At 42.2% G+C, this 18,496-nt stretch overlaps 1 protein-coding gene across 4 annotated transcripts in view; it reads right to left on the bottom strand.

The window, feature by feature from the left end:
- Positions 1–13,250, bottom strand: part of SEC24B (SEC24 homolog B, COPII coat complex component) — a 46,352-nt gene extending 33,102 nt beyond the window's left edge. For 3 of the 4 annotated variants that reach the window (XM_069013325.1, XM_069013326.1, XM_069013328.1), the window contains exons 1-2: positions 12,964–13,250; positions 6,296–7,000 (exon numbers count right to left, since the gene is read on the bottom strand). In XM_069013325.1, coding sequence (XP_068869426.1) covers positions 6,296–7,000; positions 12,964–13,084 — 826 coding nt within the window. In that variant the 5' untranslated portion in view covers positions 13,085–13,250. Of the gene's footprint in view, positions 1–6,295; positions 7,001–12,750; positions 12,765–12,963 lie in introns of those variants that run through there. The other variant, XM_069013327.1, reaches the window with a different exon arrangement.
- Positions 13,251–18,496: the final 5,246 nt, after the last annotated feature.

Here is an 18,496-nt window from a genome sequence, read left to right as displayed (position 1 = left end):
AATTATGCTATCACGTTTTTTTTCCTCTGGCCAATGAGAAGATTGCATTCTGTCATATAAGTACTGATCATTTTAGGATTGCTTATTTTAGCTCAAGACAAAGCTGGACTGACACCAGTTTAGAGCACAAGTTTCCAATCAACTTAACCAGAACAAACACAATCAGGCCATATAATAGTCCCATCAACTGATGTCATGAGAAGTCAAGAGTTGTCTCAGGCAGTGATAAATATAAACCCCATTCTCAGTGACACAGTATTTTCTGGTTTTCACATTCAACTCCTCTCACCTTCAATGCGTACTGAAGTTTTCCCTTCATGCATCTTAACCATGAACACCTCTTGCACTAAAATGATCAAGCATAAAGATCTACAGCTAAAAGGCATGTTACAGGAAGGATCAGAATGGAGCAAATTAGCAGTGTAATTCATCATTTTTTCCTATAAACCATCACAAAGTTGTCATTTAATTTCTAACTTGAGACCTAGAGGTCATAGTTTAAAAGTATCACCACACCATCCCCTCAAAATTTTAGAAGAGATGCAAGAATTGTCCTTCTGAGTTGCTCCAGCTGTGATCTTGATTTCCTGTCCTCACAACCTTGGCAATCCCTCACACACCCACACCCAACATAACATACAATTTCTAAGGAGAAACCTCCCTGCAGTTTGTTTTTTCAACAGCATCCTTTGCCCCTGACTTTCAGTACTGGCTGCAGTCCTTCCCCTTTTTTCAACCACACCTATATTAGCAGGCTTACAGGATTATAACCTACATTCCCACGGAACTGGGGCAGCAAGGACTTTACATCCTGATCTGACATAAGGGGAACTATGTGCATGAGATAATGAAATTAGAGTGTCTCCTGTTCAAGCAGACTGTCCATACATACCAGATGCAAAGAAACCCCTGCCATATATCCACAGGAGTTCTCCAGCTCCCTCTCCTCAGGGAGGAGTCCAGTAAAATTCAGGCATCCTGGCTGACATCCATGCTAACTTGGAAAGCACCAAGAATAATGAGAGTGCCCCGACTGCAGCTGAAATAAGCTGAAAAAACATTAAAGAAAACTACTGACCTAGAAAGACAAAAAGCCTAAATAATACAGAGTATGTCATTTAAATAGCATAACACTCCTGGACAGACTTTTACCAACACTATTCTGCTGAAATGCAGAATTTAAAGCTAGAAGAGGGTGATATGGCAGGGTTAAACTAGTGTAAACTTCCAAGAAGAATCTCAAATTGCAAAGCAAATTATTCTCAGTGGCTATTATTCATCAAGAGCAGTCAACCACCAGCAAAAAAAAATCCTCTTAAAATAAATTTGTCTTTTTCTAGTGAAATCTCAGCAAGCTCGCTGAAAATACTTCAGCTGTTTCAGAGAAGGGCTGTTAAAGTTTTAGGAAGACTTTGTTGCAGTTCTACGTCCTTAGTACACAACATACAGAAGTTCAGGGGGTTGACCTTAGTAAATTTAACATGCTGGAGGCTTTGCAGGGCTATACATAAAATTGGATTTTTATAGAAACCAATTTAAGTCCAGTGGTGACAACTTTTTTGATTCAAGTAAAAAACAATTAAAATCAAACAACTTCTGAAAAATCTTGCCAGCCTAAGTTACCAGCCTAAATAAGTCCTATTTGAACACACAGACTTTAATTAAGACATCATTCCTCTACATAAAGGTTTCATTTTCATCACAAAGCTTTCAGTGCTGACTGTACAAAAGTTCTTTTGAAAAATACACCAAAACTGTAGCATCCTGACTGACAGTCTTTCTGCAATTTGCTTATTTATAAATTCAAAGACTGTAAGGGTCATCTTTCACAGCACAGGGGCAACGAGAGCAAATTTATTGGCACCATGACTAATAGGAGGATACTGTATCCAAGTTTCTTCACACAAACACTCACAGAAAGCACACTTACGAATTTCAGTATACCTCAATGTTTTTTCAAAGTAGTTTAGCTAAAAACTATGCACAGAACAGATGGCAACTGTTTCCCATCATTGTTTCTTCCTGGGGAAAGCAGGGAGGATGAAATATTCAGAAAATTTCCTCCCAACAGATCTTTCATTATTTCCTTGTGCTCCTTGTGTATTGTATCCAGACACTTTCCAAGGATGTACAAGAACTGGCAAATCATTTTCAAAATCCAACTCCTTTTCTTAAAGGCTGAAAACAAATAGAATACTATATATAAAATGACCCCATCTGAGAACAGTAAGACTACATTGGGAAATTCAGAAAGCATCTCAGCAGCTCAAAAGCAAACAAATTACGCCAGGATCAACCAATTATTGTAATTATTTTACAATTTTATTATTATGCATTTATTTGTAATTATTTATGTATTTTACTATCCAGGTGTTGTAGCAATTGGATTTTTAATATATTTTAGTCAAAGATGTTCTAGATTAAAATAAATCAGGTATCACTGAAGGCAGTTTCTTTAGCCCCAGGCATCAAAAATGCTTTAAAGTGTTCAAGATTTAGTAATAAAATCATACAGCTCTTCCTTCAGCCTTGCTATCAGTTGCTATTTTTATCTGCTTTTCTTAGTCAGCAAATACAGAATCATTTGTGTGCTGAGGTTAAACCAGAATTCAGAGGAAAAAAAAAATTATTTTCCAGATAATTCACTTCCAGAAACCTGTCCACTGTGCAATGAAGCACAGGGCATGCTTCTATCAGCAGCTTCACAAGCCCATAAAGAGTCTTAATGTGGTTTAACTACTGATGCCTACAGTCTGGCAAACCAACCAAGGACCGCAGTATTACCCAAGTGTAACAGAAACAGTGGATCAGTGTTTATTTTCATAACTGCAAAGTGAGTATCCGTGCCACAGCCAAGTCTATCATTAGTTCTTCGAAATTCAAGTGTAATATTACTACTTTTTCTTGGGGCCATGTACTAACTCAATCACACCCTTAAGAGCAGCATTGAACAGTTCAAAAATAAAACTACTGCTCATATTGCTCTTCACCATCTGGTCAGCTCCACTGTTCCACCCTTAAAACAGCTGCTCATTACAAAAAAAATTGCTATGAACAAATCATCTCAAGACACCTCCACAGGAAATAAAATTATCAAGCATTGAAATTAAAATAAAACACTACCAGTGTCAACAAACAATAAGTTGTTTTCGGATGCCTACTGCATATTGTGCTATTCTGGAAAGATACCTGCACTCCTTCAAGTCCAGCTGCAGATTCTGCACTCAACAGAGTCAACTTTTTTGGCCAGTCCTTGAAAGAATTCATTTTTATGCTCAACCACGAAACGACAGTAACTTCAGGAGCTTTTCAAGGAGCTCCCTATTTTTCTTTTTTAAACGGTATTTTGTTTCATGATTTTGAAATACTGGAGAAAATGACACAGAGCACTCCGCAGCACAGAATTCAAATCTACTAACATTAAAAGTATAAAACTGAGCTGAGCATGACACACTACATCCTAGCCTTGGGCATGTGGGAAACAATACTGAAACTAAATTCAAACTGTGGATTGGATGAGCTTCATTTAAGCTTAACTGCTTTTCCCAAAGCTTTACCAAGGCCATATTCTTTCTTGAGTCCTTGGTCTGAGAAAACCTCAGTTACAAGGACTCCTAAAACGGTTTCAATGTTACACCATAATCCGAAATATTTAGCATTAAAAAGGAAATCTAACATCTGTCTTTGGTAGAGAAAGCAAGCCGTAGTCTGGCACTGCTTACAAGTCAAAACTCCATGTAAGTCTGAAAATTCCCAGTTTAGAAAGAAAATCAGAATATTCCTGCACAGACCACTGCTCTCTCATCTGCAGAGCAGGATGTTTCAATGCGAAAGTACTCCCATATCTCTAATCTCTTCCATGCTTCCGTGGTACTAAGTACTATCCCATGAACTGGTACTCAGTTTTCCTACAAAACAAGCTGAAAGTACCAGTGAGGACTGAAAATACTTGCCCTCAACTGGCATCTTCACAACTTTATAACTACATCCATACTAAAACTATCAAGTTGTTGCCTACAAAAATCAGCTATAACTTCCTAACTCTTTCAAATGCTTATCAAAACTATTGATTAAAAAAAACCCCAGCTGACTCCAAACCCATGTAGGGCTCCCCTTTTTTCCTGAAATTTGTGAGAAAATGAATGTGTGTTTATGATCCAATTATTACAATTACTAGAGAGATGATTCTGCCTGAATTAAGGTGCAAACAAGACCATATGCCAAACTCAGTAGTATGAATTTTATTTAACAGTAAATATGAAGTAATGAGAGAATAAAATGGGAGGGGAGGGGAGGGGAGGGGAGGGGAGGGGAGGGGAGGGGAGGGGAGGGGAGGGGAGGGGAGGGGAGGGGAGGGGAGGGGAGGGGAGGGGAGGGGAGGGGAGTGACAACAGATTAAGACCCATCAAGAGAGTGGCAAGGGGTAGACAAGAAAAATACCTCAAATCCTGCAGGCAATCCCAGGCTGAGAATGAAACATGCTCTCATTTCATTGGGAACTGCCCAATTGTGCAGGACACAAGAATTAAAAGGCACAATTACCTATGTGAAGTGTTATCAAAGGAAGCAAAAAAGCAAGATTGGACAGTGTTTCAGGAACCACATATAAGAGATGACAGCAGCAAGATTGGACAGTGTTTCAGGAACCACATATAAGAGATGACAGCAATGAGTTATAAAAACCGCTAGTTATAATTTTTGTGAAGGAAATCCAAGCATTCGTGGTGGATGTGACTGTGTGATACGAGTGTACTGACACATCTTTAGAAGAAGCGGCCATAGAAAAAGTGAAGAAATACCAACATCATCACAAAGACATCCAGGAACTCGCAAATGTGGCAGATATCGTATTTGTGAGCTTTCCCTGTGGAGCATGGGGGAAATGGTACCACAGAAACCACGAACTTCTGAGGGCCCTGGGTCTCTCCAAGTGAAGGCAGGAGAAGACAGCCCACACCCTGGCCTCCAGAGCGCTCTGCACTTCTGTAGGTATTGTACATGTGTCTGTGAGTAAAGCACGTGCTGTTACATCACCTTAACTCACCACTGAAGTTTCAGCAAATGGCATGGGCACTGGGCAGCCACAAGCCAGCTGATAACAGGCATGGATAGCACATGGGGATGAGAATGGACTCATCATGAGGTGCCTCATACCATCCAAATGAGACAAAATTCTACTGATTTTCACTGAAGTGGACAGGCCACCTATACTTAACTTGGAAAAGGAACATACATAAATTATATGTGTTTGATAAACAGAAAGATACCACCACCTGGGGATCCAGTGTCCTGTTAGTCCTCTTCTTCTGGTCTTCTTGGTGGTGGGAGCCCAACACAACAGTTCAATGGGTTAATTATGTTCAGGTGTACATGGGAAGTCCAAGCACTTCCCTTTGCATGCAGGTGGGAGAGTTTTACACTGTCTTTTGCAACACTGTGGATCATGCCCAGTCCTCTGGTGGAAGGCCTCAGAAATTGAGTCAGGGGGCACTTCGGGGGTCTTTGATGGTTTATGATCCCTTCTAAGACATGATGCTGCCTCTCACATCAGTGCAGTTGAGCCAGTTATGCCCCATCAGAAGGGATGAACACCCTCAGGCCTAAGCGTGACAGTTGTGTAAGGAAGGACAACTGGCATGATATAAAACACCACCCTGCCTCCACAGGGTCTGCTTCTTATCTAGCTCAAAACCCAGCTTGTAGCCACTGGTGGTGGGTGTTCACCCTCCCTGTCTTGTGTGGATCAAAGGCTTCCCCATCACACACCACACTCCCAAAAACACTCTCCTCTCCCTGGAGAAAGTGTGCAAACCTGGCCTCAACAAAGCTCCCTGTGACCTCCACAAATGGCTAATTGTTTTGAGTCATTACCACTAACATTTCAGTCTCTCTCAGTGTTCACTAATGCAAAATTTAAAGAAATTACTTAAACCATGAAAAATTCTCTAGCCAGAAAAAGCATCTCTGTGATTAACAGATATATTTCAGAAATTACCCATTCCTGCAGAACTGCATGAAAAAATTCCCTTCCAAGGCTACGCACATGAAAAACACACCAGTAAACTAAAACCATCCCCTAAATAGTGTATTTTTTCTGTATCTCTCAATAGAAACAAGTAGCTGCTATTGTGAGGACTGTGGTAACCAAATTAGAAAAGCTACAAGAATGAGTGACAGAATTCAAAATTACATTACAGAATTCCACAGTGAATAAGCCCAAGCCAACAAGAGCACATGATTACTCATGCTTCCCAGACAAATCTGGAAGTTCACGATCTTTCAAGTAATACCATACCTGTATTTATTTGGTTGTTTACTTTAGCAACTGATCCAGTGAGATTCCTGCTGAGGTTGTCTTGCACAGACTGAGCAGATGAAACAGTTGATAATGTTGTATTATATCCCATGGGAACGTGCTGTTGAACAGAATGAGGTACTGATGTACTCTGGCTAGAAAACGCATTTGTCTCTTTGAACTGTCCAACAGCAGGTAGACTCTGCGAGGTAAATGTCTGCCCATACACACCACCAGCAGCCACGGGAGGATAGGAAACATTAGGATACATGGCACCAGAAACCACGGGCATGGCATAGTGATCAGAATTAAGGGGAAATCCCTGAGATGCAACTGAAGAGCTGACAGAAGTGCTGTAGTGATTATCAAATGCTGAATATGACTGCTGAGCACTCATATGCAAGTAGGATGCAGATGATATTGCTCCTTGAACAGGTCTGTCACTGGACCCCCCCGAATGGGGAGGAGTGTTGTTGTACAATTGCTGCGATTCCTGTGCATTCAACACATTGCTACCCACAGATGTCGTAACGTTTTGTGCTGGTGCTGAATAGTAACCAGGGTAGTAACTGGCTCTGTACTGATTATCCAGATGTGAAGCAGCAGCTTTATTGGGCACTTGGGAATAGTGTCCTGAAGGCGCACTGTAGTTTGGAAGATGTGAGCCATAGCCAGAGGGGAACTGCATCTGACTCTGCATAGGACCTGAAATGAAGAGAAAACATCACATGTATTAAATGAGCATCTGCTAGCAGTGCCAATGGACTCTGCACCTGAACTAACAGACAATTACTTTCTTCTTCTTTTCTGTCACTATTTTTGAGCTCAATCCCCATCAGCAGAGAAAGAATAAACCAAGTATAACACATGCAAATACAGTATTTGAAGAAATTAGCAAACACACACAGAAGTAGCAGAAAAATGGATACCATGCCAAGACTGTTGGCCTCTTGTTTGTATTTTGAATATTTTTAACAGTTTATAAGAGGTTAATACTTAAAAAAAATAGTGAGCCACAATAAACACCAAACTGGTGTTTCTAAGTGTTTGAGCACAAGGGTTTGCCTTACAGAAACTGACTGAATATGGAAACTGAAAAGCTGCAGTCAAATCAGTATGTCACTACATAACAATATAGGTACTCTTCTTTACAAGTCTTCAATACAGTGACCAAGATAAAGAGTTGCAGGGCAGTTATATTTGTCTTCTATGTATTATGCTTTCAGGAAAACTGGTGTTTTTACGGAACTACAGAGTATTTGATAAGGCATGTCATTTTCATTTACTGCCTGATACTTACATCAGGTGTAAGAGATGTTGGTATCAGAGAAACTGACCTCTGGTATCACTGCAATTGACTATGCAACATTAGAGGTTAATTACATACTGGCCCAGCAAGGGTCAAACAAGTGCTTGCCTGCTAGAGACCAAACGTTAACTATGTCCAAACTGATTTTCTCAGGACTAACTGCTCAATGGGAAATCTCAAAGTTCTTCCTCACGTTCTATTCTTTAACCCTGTTTTTATTTTTAGTGAACCACAAATGCTTTGTTTGGATAACTTACTTTCTTAAAATTGCCACACCCTATTGCTTACACCACGCAGAATGACTGTGGTGTTATTTCTCACTCCTTGCCTTGGTCAATAAAAACACAAACACAGCACTGGCCCACTCACAAATCAAACGGCAGCTGAGGTAATAACGAATAGTTGATTCCCCTGCTTATATTTACAATGATTACAAAACTTAAGCATTAATTTTCTTGTCTTGAAATTCTGAAAAATCACTGTTTTCCAAGTAACCTCTAGATGTCCTATGATTAACTTGCAAGGCAATTCTAATAATGAATTTGTTAACAGACCCCTATAAGTAAGGAAGATACTGCCCAAAATTGCTTTCTGGTAAAATTAAAAATGCCCTTACATAACTGACAGGAAGTTGAGTAGACGAGAAAGGAGCTAAAAAAAATGCAGAACAGTAACTTGGGCTGCTGGGTGAAAGACAGAGAGGCACTTTGGAGAAAAGCATAAAGAGCTTAAAAAAAAAAATTATCTCGAGTTTTGAGGAGAGCAACTACGCTTCTGATTCACCTTTTCCTTGAAAAAGTGGGAACTGCTTTATAGAGCTGCAGAATGTTTTCTCCTTTAAAGGAAAATGACTTTGAGTTAGCAAGTCATTACCAGATACATGAACTTTGCCAGACTTTTGACCTTCTTTTTAAAGTCTGAAAAAGCAAACCCAAAAATACACCAATAACTTACACGTGTCAAAGCAGCTATGTCACTTAAGGTGGCAAGAAAAGATATTTTATTTGAAAAGTCTGTGCAACTGTTCTACTGATATATGCAGATTCAACTAACTGAGCAGGTATAATTTAGAAACTGGTCTAGGAGCACCTGACTTCTAAATAAAAGGTTGCATATCAAATCATCTACTGCGAAGTCTTCCAGTACCTAGCTCTTTTTTAAAAACACACACCATAAACAGAGATTAAATTACCAATACAAGATTTCAGTCTCTACATAATAAAATGCAGAGTCTTTTTTATTCACATTTTAAGTAGAAACATCTATAAATACACACATGAAAATTTCACTGAGACAGACAATATTTGAAAAATTATATTTTTGATTTCAAACTGCAGGTCCTTTGAAAACAAGTTTTACAATTACAGATGAAAGATTAATCTCATTATTTGAAGTGAGTTTTTTGTCCATTTGATTACAAAGAATGTGAGTAGAAAGTAATTTTTGTACTGCAATTAGTAGCTGAAGCTACTAATGGTGACTAGATAACTGGACAGTTTACAACACTGGAAATCAGAATACATCTTCAGTATCATTTCAAAATCTCATTAATCAAACACCAGCTGCACACAGCAGGTGTATTTGTAACACATCATCTCTATAATGAAAGCAGTGAACCTCTCCTACGAACAAACTAATATTTTATATAATGTTACAATGTGTAATTACACAGACATTAACAGGCAAACTGCGGATTTTCACTGTAATTCTTATCGTATTGCTTATGTTCTCATGGTTTTTACGCTGCTTTAAAAAGGGTGTTGGGGAGGCGTTCTTGGTAAAAAAAGAAGGGGGAGTTGTGGAGGGCTGTGACCCCTTAGCACAAGAGCCCTCCGAACTCTCTTGGAGGAGAGAGGCCTGAGGGCAAAAAGACTCTCCCAGAGATAAGCAACCTTTCCCTGGGTCATGGTGACAAAGTGAACCACCCCCAGCATGCCTTGTTTCTATATGGTAATAGCCTGTACCCAGTTGGCTAATTGGTTTCTACCCCACCCCCTGCCTTTCCCATAAAAAGCCCCTGTTTCTGCCCCTGACTAGGAAGCTTTTGTTCCCGGCCATCCCTTCACAGGGGCTGCTGGACAACAAAAGCTGCCTCTGTGGAACTGCCAAACGAGGCTCCCATCTCTCTACCCCCGAGTTCGCCTTGGGTGATTTCACAAAGAGCTGAATCACGAGAGCTGATAGCACTTGTAGCAGAGAAGTTGCTATGCTTGCTGAAATCCCCTGCTGCCCAGGGAGGATTGCCACCACCCCTGGAAGAGTTGTTCTTTGCAGGACTCTCTCTCTAGGAAGGTCGTGGCATACCGGTGCTGACCAGCATCGGACCCCGTGATGGTAAACCTCAAAACCCTTAATGCTTTTTGGGGGAGGGGGAGCCACCATGCAAAAAACTCCAAACTCCCACAGAAGAAAGCAGCAGTGCTATGGCTATACCACTATGTGAATTAGTAAAGTTTTGCTTGCTGAAGTCATGTTTGGTTTTTATGTCCATGCATTCCCTCAGCAGCATAATTCAGCCATCTGCCACATACCCTACCTACACGGAGTCTACGGCTGGATGCTACAACACCAAACTTCCTTTCTATCCAAAACCACTTGTGAGCTTTCCAAAACTTGCAACATCCCTTGACCGACCTCCAGAGAAGACTCCCACAGCTTCCAAACATGTCCTTCACTCCCTGGGCAGAGGGCAGCACCACTGTCCCTTGTTTACTGCTGGCAAACAAACCAGCAGATCAAGGTGCTGCTGAGCTCTCACTACAGCTCAGTCACAGAATTGATGTCTCCTCCTTCATTCACACAGCTTCCCATTTTCACAAAATATTCAGAGGTTTCCCATCTTTCACATCTCTATTCTCTTTGTTAAATTGACTGAAACTATCCAAAGTCTGAGGAGGGATGAAAAACAAGGCTAAATAACATAATAACGGAAATTTTGCTTCCAAAATGCCAGTAGAGAAACCAATGGCAGCCTTACAAACCAGCTGTAGACAGCACCAGGCAAAACTCTTCTAAAGAGCCATGGGGATTCAATACAATTCTCCTCTCAGTGCTGCATTTCAATACATTAAATTGTTAGTGCTGAAGTCCTCCACCACTACTGAAGAAATACATCATCTTTCAGTACGGATTTAACAAGAACCATTTTGTTATGCTGAAATTAGGAAATAGGTCATTTTCCACTTAGATACAAAGCCACTTGTAAGACTACAAAAAAAGCTTCTCGAACTTGTAAGAGAAGGAAGAAAATAATACCATATACACAAGAAGTTACTTTTAAAAACCCAACAAAACAATCACCCCTAAATTTAACAAAAACTAAAGTCTCCAAGGATCTCAAACGGACTTGGTCATTGAACCAAGCAAAATTTACTAATAACAAACCTAAACATCCTTTTTAATACCATCATATGTACAACAGGCTGCTTGCCTTCTGCAAAAAACACTCCTTTTCATCAGATGGCAGCAACTACAAAGTTTTAACTGAAAAATTCACATTTAATCGAATTAAAACACAGAGCACTCTAAACACTTGAAAGGATACACTGGTGTTTTCCTTCAGCCAATACAGAAATAGCTCAATCCACTTTAGAATCTTACATTTAAACTCCATTACAGTGACATAAAATTAAATTTCAAAAGCAATGACAGTCCTCTTTGTGAGATTTAGTTTCTATGAGATAGAACAGAAATTTCCACTAGTCGTTTTATGTTACTATTCCCCTCTACTTCCCCTCCTACTTCAATTAAAAAAAAAAAAGCCCCAAATCCTGTGTTGTAACTGCAGGAGATTAGCACTACAAGACAACAGATAGACCAATAGAAACATTTTATAATGCTATTGCTAAATGTCACAAAATAAAAAATTCAGACTAAAATTATTGACTAAAGTCATCAAAGGCATCTAAAGAAACACAGAAGCCAAAGTTATGCAATAAAAATTCAAGTCTGTTATTGAACAGTGTATAAATTTCTCAGAATTAAGGAGTGTTTTTCAGAAAATAAATGGCCTATGCCCTGGTTTTACACAAGCTGTTTCTAACAATATTAGCAGCAACAAGGAGTTAATTAATTAAAACAACAAAAACGATGGCTCTTTAAAATTAGTATTTCATTCAGCTAAAAACACGAAGAGAAGATGTGATGATAGTTTCTATTTGTTTCTGGAAACACTTCCAGGTTATTCATGCTGTAGCAGTTGTATCTCGATAACGGCATGTTTTTTGATTAAAAGCCATATCAATTGGCATTTTCTGCACAACTTTTACAAACACCAGCATTACAATACCAGTTTGGACACAACTGAGGTATCACTATCTCCTTAAAACCTACCATTTAATTACATTCACTTTCTTCGGTGACTGCCTCAACACCTACTTTATAAGCATTTAGGTGCTTAGCACTTAATTTCCCTTTTGGACACGAGAAAAATTCACAATTCTCAAGTAAAAAATTTTGTAGGTCCTTACCCTGCATACTGATCTGTTCAGAAAACACACCTGTGCAGGAAATAGTCTGGCTACAAAAGATTTAACAGTATAAGCTAGAACTCTATGCAAGAGGCCAAATTTATTTACCACACCAATATTACATAGAGGAGATGATTATATAGGGATTTTGAAGAGTTAATGTGGTGTGTCAATAAAGAACTGATTTTATAGCACAGCAATTTAAAAATGCGGAAGTGTACACTCACTACTTTCATTCATAGTACAGTCAGTCTCACTACCTCTCCACCTGAAATGGGAGTCAATATTTTATGACTTTAAACAATTCTGCCTTTGTTTTTCAGTGACCCACATTTCACTGGTCCAATGTTGCCTGCTCAAATCGCAAGATCCAGTTGTGTGAACGCTCACCCCACCTACTACTTTTAAGTTCACACACTGCTACAAAGTGAGTACTCTCGCCCCTAATACGCGATTTTCTGCCCATTCTCACGCACGACAGCCAGCGTCGAGGCCTGGAGGTGCCTCGGCCTCCAGAGCCTTCCTGAAACGCCACAAAGCAGGCGCCACAACACCGGGCAGATCCAAATCCGCGAGGAGAGAAAGGTGCGGATATCCCCTCCCTCGCCCCTTCAGCGAAGAGGGAAGAGGCTGCGCCTTCTCAAGTTCTTTCCGCACGCAGCCGCGGGGGCCCACACCTTCCCCGAGCAGCTCCGGCGGGTCCTGCTGCCTTTCAGCCAAAGGCCGTGCCGGATCCGCCGGGCCCACGCCCGCCCCCCCGGGAGGAAGGAAGAGCGCGCAGGCCCCCAGCACCCACAGGGGCCTCACCGCCGCGGGAGCGGCGCAGCTCGCCCTGGGGACCCCGCGGGCGGCCCCTCCCCTCCCACCCGGGCCCCGCGCAGGCCCCTCACCGTTCTGGCAGCGCGGCGCGCCGCTCGCAGGGGCCGCGGCCTCCAGGGAGCTGCCGGGCCCGCCCGGGGAAAACGCGGCGGCGGCGGCGGGCCGCGGCGGTAGCCCCGCGGGCGCGGACATGACTCCTCGCAGCGCTTCTTCACTGCGTCCCACTCCTGCCTGCCCCTCTTCCTCTTCTTCCTCCTCCTCCTTCTCCTCCTCCTCCGCCGCCCCGATCCGCAGCCGGGCGCCGAGCGAGGGTCGGGAGCCGCGGGAGGGCCCGAGCAGCCGCGCGCGCCGTCGCGGCCCTGAGCGCCGCCGCCCACAGCGCCCCCTGGCGGCGGTTCCGCCGTGAGGCCGCGCCCCGCCCGGCCGCGGGCCCGGCAGGATGGGCTGAGCAGGGAGGATGGGCTGAGCAGGGAGGATGGGCTGAGCAGGGAGGATGGGCTGAGCAGGCAGGATGGGCTGAGCAGGGAGGATGGGCTGAGCAGGCAGGATGGGCTGAGCAGGCAGGATGGGCTGAGCAGGCAGGATGGGCTGAGCAGCGCGGCCGGCCCTCGCACCCCGCGAGAGGCTCAGCTCACCCGCTCCTGGCGGGCACGGCCCCTGTGGCGGCGAGAAACCGCCCGGCCCGGCCCGGCCCGGCCCGCTTAGTCTGTGTGTCGTGAGGCCACATGCCGTATCCGTGACCCTGTGAGCAGGCCGGGGGAGGGTGAGGAGAGGCTCGGGGAGGTGATCTTCCCCTCTACTCGGCTCTAGTGAGGCACATCTGGAGTGTTGGGTTCAGTTCTGGGCTCCTCAGCACAAGAGACATGGAGATCCTGGGGCATGTCCAGTGGAGGGCAACAAGGATGATTGAGGGCATTGCTTATCAGGAATGGTTGGGGGAGCTGGGCTTGTTAAACCTGGAGAAGAGACAACTGAGAGGGGATTTAATCTATATATATGTAAATATATATCTATACACATATAGTGTATAAATATCTAAAGTGGGGCTGCCAAGAGGATGGAGCCAGGCTCTTCTCACTGGTGCCAAACAATAGGACACAAGGCAACTGGCAGAAACTGATGCACGGGAAGTTCCACCTAAACTTCTTTACAGCATGGGTGACTGTACACTGGAGCAAATTGCCCAGAGAGGTTGTGGGGTCTCCCTCACTTGACTATCAGGAGATACTCAAGAACCATCTGGATACAATCCCGTGCCATGTGCTGTAGGATGACCCTGCTTGAGCAGGGAGTTTGAACCAGATGAGCCACTGTGGTCCGTTTCAATCTGACAGATTCTGTGAGGCTGCTCCATGTCCCTGCCTCAGGACACAGATATACACGTGTACAATACACACGCCTCTCATCATTTTGCTTGAGACATTTTTGTATGTATAGGTAATATGTGCTACTTGAGCACATATTATAAATGTACCCTAGAACACACAGAGGTAATGTGCATGTTCTGCACAGAGGAAAAGGCCTCAGAAGGTGAAGTGAGGTGAAAGCTCTCCCGCTGTAATTATTCTTGTACAGACAGAAAAGCCTCAGTGAGATGGGGTGAGCTGAGGCAAGGCTTCTCGTTCAGTGTTAGGAGTGCACACTGTATTCTGTCTGTCTCCAGTGTGGATATATGCTATCTATAGAGACAGGCCTTCACAAGGAACGATGAGGTGAGATAAGGCAAGACTTTCCAGTCTCTCTGCAGAATATATACTAAATATTCTCTGAACAGGAAGACAAGTGTTGGAGAGCCTCTGCCATGGTTCAACCCCAACCAGCTACTGAGCACCACACAGCCTCTCGCTCACTCCACCCCACTCCATCCGGGAGCAATGGGGAAGAGAATCGGAACAGTAGAAGTGAGAAAACTCGTGAGTTGAGATGAAGTCTGTTTAATAGTTAAAGCAAAAATTGTGCACACAAGCAAAGCCAAACGAGGAATTCCTTCACCACTTGCTGTGGATAGGCAGGTGTTCAGCCACCTCCAGGAAAGCAGGGCTCCATCACATGGAATGGTTATTTGGGAAGACAAACACCATCACTCTGAACATCCCTCTCTTCCTTCTTCTCTCTCACCCAGCTCTATATGCTGAGCACACCACCACATGGTAGGAAATATCTCTTGAGTGAGCTGGGATCAGCTGCCCCAGTTGTGTCCTCTCCCAGCTTCTTGTGCTTGCCCAGCCCCCTCGCTGGTGGGGTGGTGTGAGAGGCAGAAAAGGCCTTGACACTGTGTAAGCACTGCTCAGCAGTAATAAAACATTCCTGTTTTATTGACACTGTTTCCAGCTCAAATCCAAAACATAGCCCACACCAGCTGCTGTGAAAAAAATGAACTCTATCCCCAGCCCAAACCAGCACACCCTCCCCTGTTGGCTGCTGTTGACAAAGGATTTCCATTCAGTTTAGCACTTTCCACAGTCAATCACACACTAAACCATATTAATTTTGACTGTTTGTCTGTCTCTATCACCTATGTATCACCTATCATTCACTCAGACACTACTCAAGACTGAACTAATCGCTCGGGTTATTTAATTAATTATACAAAAAGGTCAAGAGCACTGTAATATACTGGTGATTATATTGTCAACACTAAATCCAACAACACTGAGTCACCTTTACTTGTTGCACACATTTGACCAGTCCCATCCCTGTTTTTATACTGTTCTTCCTACTGGTTATTATGCATGTCTGTCCTTAAATACTTTATAAATTACTTTGCCTGTATGCTTAGCATATGGCCCACCTCTGACTGTTACAGTTAATAAAGAGCATGCAGGGCATCTTTTAATACTGCAGGAACTGATTGTATTGGAACATTTCTCAGCCTTCACACCCTATCAGACGATGTAGAGGTGTCTTGCGCAGGCCTCCATCCGTCCTTTGATAGATTGTGGATCCATATGTGAAAGAAACAGTTTCTTCTCCATGACCTAATAAGCTAGGGCAAGAAATAAGGGGTCCAAAATGCAGCGACATTCAGGTGAGCTATTAAGAAATAAACATTATCTTAGGATACTAAAGGACTAAGTGGCTTGGGAATGGTGTGACATTGCCATAATTGAAGGAGTTTTCACAGGGGTTACACAAATATTTTGACAATCAGACTGTGAGCCATAAAGTGACCTCTTGAAGTCTCTTCCAGGCCTGTATTGCTCTGACAGGGTTAAAAATTCTGCTGTTAAAGTTGTTCTTCCTTCTTTGTAACCCATGTTTTCCTTTCTTTGTAACCCATACTCCATCCTACACAAAGTACTTCTGAGAAATGAATGCAAAATAATTCAGAAATATGGACAACTAGTTGATTTGTCTTTTCATTCTCAATGCTGTTTGAGAAGGCATGTAACTGCTTCCTTGTACTACAACTATATTTCGTCACAGCATGCAGCACATATGAATCTGTTTTGACAAAGGCTTTTCCTTTTCTAAGTCTCATTTCTCTAACTCCTGGTACTGTGAAACCATAAATATATCCTATATCACAGTATTTGAAAATTACACATCGATTTATGATCAAGTAGAAGTAGTTTTAGATCATTGTGCTAAAAGCAAGAGGAGGCAACTGGGAATTTTCCTGTTTTTTGAATGCTTTTACAAAACATTTTGCACGGCTTAATCAATTATTTTCTGCAAACAACAATGACACTGTGGTTTAACCCATTAATTCCTAGGAAATCCAGATAAGTTGGCAGCTAGAACACAATCCCCTAATGGAAATTCACCATAAACTCAAACCCATTAGTTTTGTTTTCCTCATTTATAATGAATCTGAAAGCGTTAGCAAGGAATGAGTACTAATGTCTGCTTTTTATGCTACCATGCAACAAATAACACAGGAGCTGTCTCATCTGGGCCATTGCTTCCACCTAGTCTAGCAACAAGCTTATTACAGAAGTAATACATTCTTTGGCCAGTTGATGAGACTTAATTACTAATAGATTTATTTTGACCTTTGGTGGAGGAAACAATGACATAGAAAAAGTCTCTCTGCCATTTGGGTTTGCAGAACAAATGTGAAAGTGCATCTTGTTACCCATAACCTGGTAAATGAGGCATTAAATGTCCAAACTTTAAAAAAAAGGTTATTTTTATGAGGAGGAAAACCTGGGAACAAATTGTTATAAACTGAGTTAGAAATAATTTTGAACTTTAGCGTAACTAAGCCAAGTTTCTTCCACTTTGTCACACATTTCAGAAGGAGAATGACAAAATTAGGTGCTTTTATAACCTCCATCAACAAAATACAGCTATAGGTCACTCTATCTCACTAGTACATTTTTAATTATTGTGCTGTATTTCCAACAGGAACTGGGCCACTTCAGTGCAAAGAAATAAGGCTTCACATTTCCACAATAGGAGTCTCCAATTGTGTTAGCATCACTGTATTTGCATAAGTTGCCTCTAGTCACTGCAGTGGGATCACTTTCCAGAATGAGAATGGCAAATCAAGACTCTGGATGTCACTGTGAAGTGTGCCTCTGCTTGGGTGACCTCTGCATCTGGATGAAGGATAAATCCCTGCATCCACTGGGTGAGATCTATGCTATACTTCATTTGCAGCTGGCTAATTAGTAGAAGAGGCCCCAGGGTAGTTATGCTCCACTTAAAATAAAAATCTTTCAAACTTCTAAAACATACCAGAGAACAAGATACCAGTTGTGATGCTGCTCAGTTTTCTTACACATGTACAGATTTACTTTCCATGTTGTTTATTTTAGTAATTATCCAGATAACTCCAGAGGAGTTTTGTGTCTCAGCAATGAGCAGGACTTCTGTTTGTCTGCCTGAAGCACTTGGCATGTATTCTGTCTGGGTACACAAGCCTGAACTGTACTTAATTTTTGTGAGGGGTTTTTTTCCTTTCCCTTCCATTTTTTTTCCCCCCCTGGGATATTTATACTTCTAACAGAAAAGGCTCAAAAAGCAGCAGGATCTACTTGACTGTGGCTTCACCAGCTCTAAGGAAAACCTTACACATTTGCACGTCACATTTATCAATCGCTGTACAAATTACAGGATAGAGGGTTCTGCTACTACCAACATAATAATGGTGACCCAGCTACTTTTGACTACCTTGGCATCAACAACAGTCTAATTGTTATCATCCTAGGGTGGCTGTGAACTATATAAAAGAATGATTTAGCTTTTTGCTGGACCGAGGCAATGAGCTCTGCTAACTGCTACAGCTGATAGTGTCTGGGTATAGCTAATCATTATGGCCTCTATGTCTGGGGCTAGAAGTCAGAGTAGTTGCTCCATACTGTAACCCCTAATGATGGGTGTTGTCTCTGCTCATACTTTAGTCCATAATTTCCATGATACCTCTTTAAATCTGGATATATGACACAAATTCTCACTTAAGTTGGTGCTCCTGATTGGCAATTATGCCTGGTAAGCCTCTTGAGTATACAGTGTAAATAAACAAATACATCTATATCTAGACTTGTAAGATTCCTGGGTGGTTTCATCAGCTGCAAACTTCAGTCTATGGTAAGCTACCACTAAGGAAGAACCTCAGCTGTATCCTGAGATCTAAATATTTTCATGAAATTATGTTCA

The sequence above is a fragment of the Aphelocoma coerulescens genome, chromosome 4 (assembly GCF_041296385.1).
Source record: "Aphelocoma coerulescens isolate FSJ_1873_10779 chromosome 4, UR_Acoe_1.0, whole genome shotgun sequence".
NCBI lineage: Eukaryota > Metazoa > Chordata > Aves > Passeriformes > Corvidae > Aphelocoma > Aphelocoma coerulescens.
This window is presented reverse-complemented; position numbering and strand designations above follow the sequence as displayed.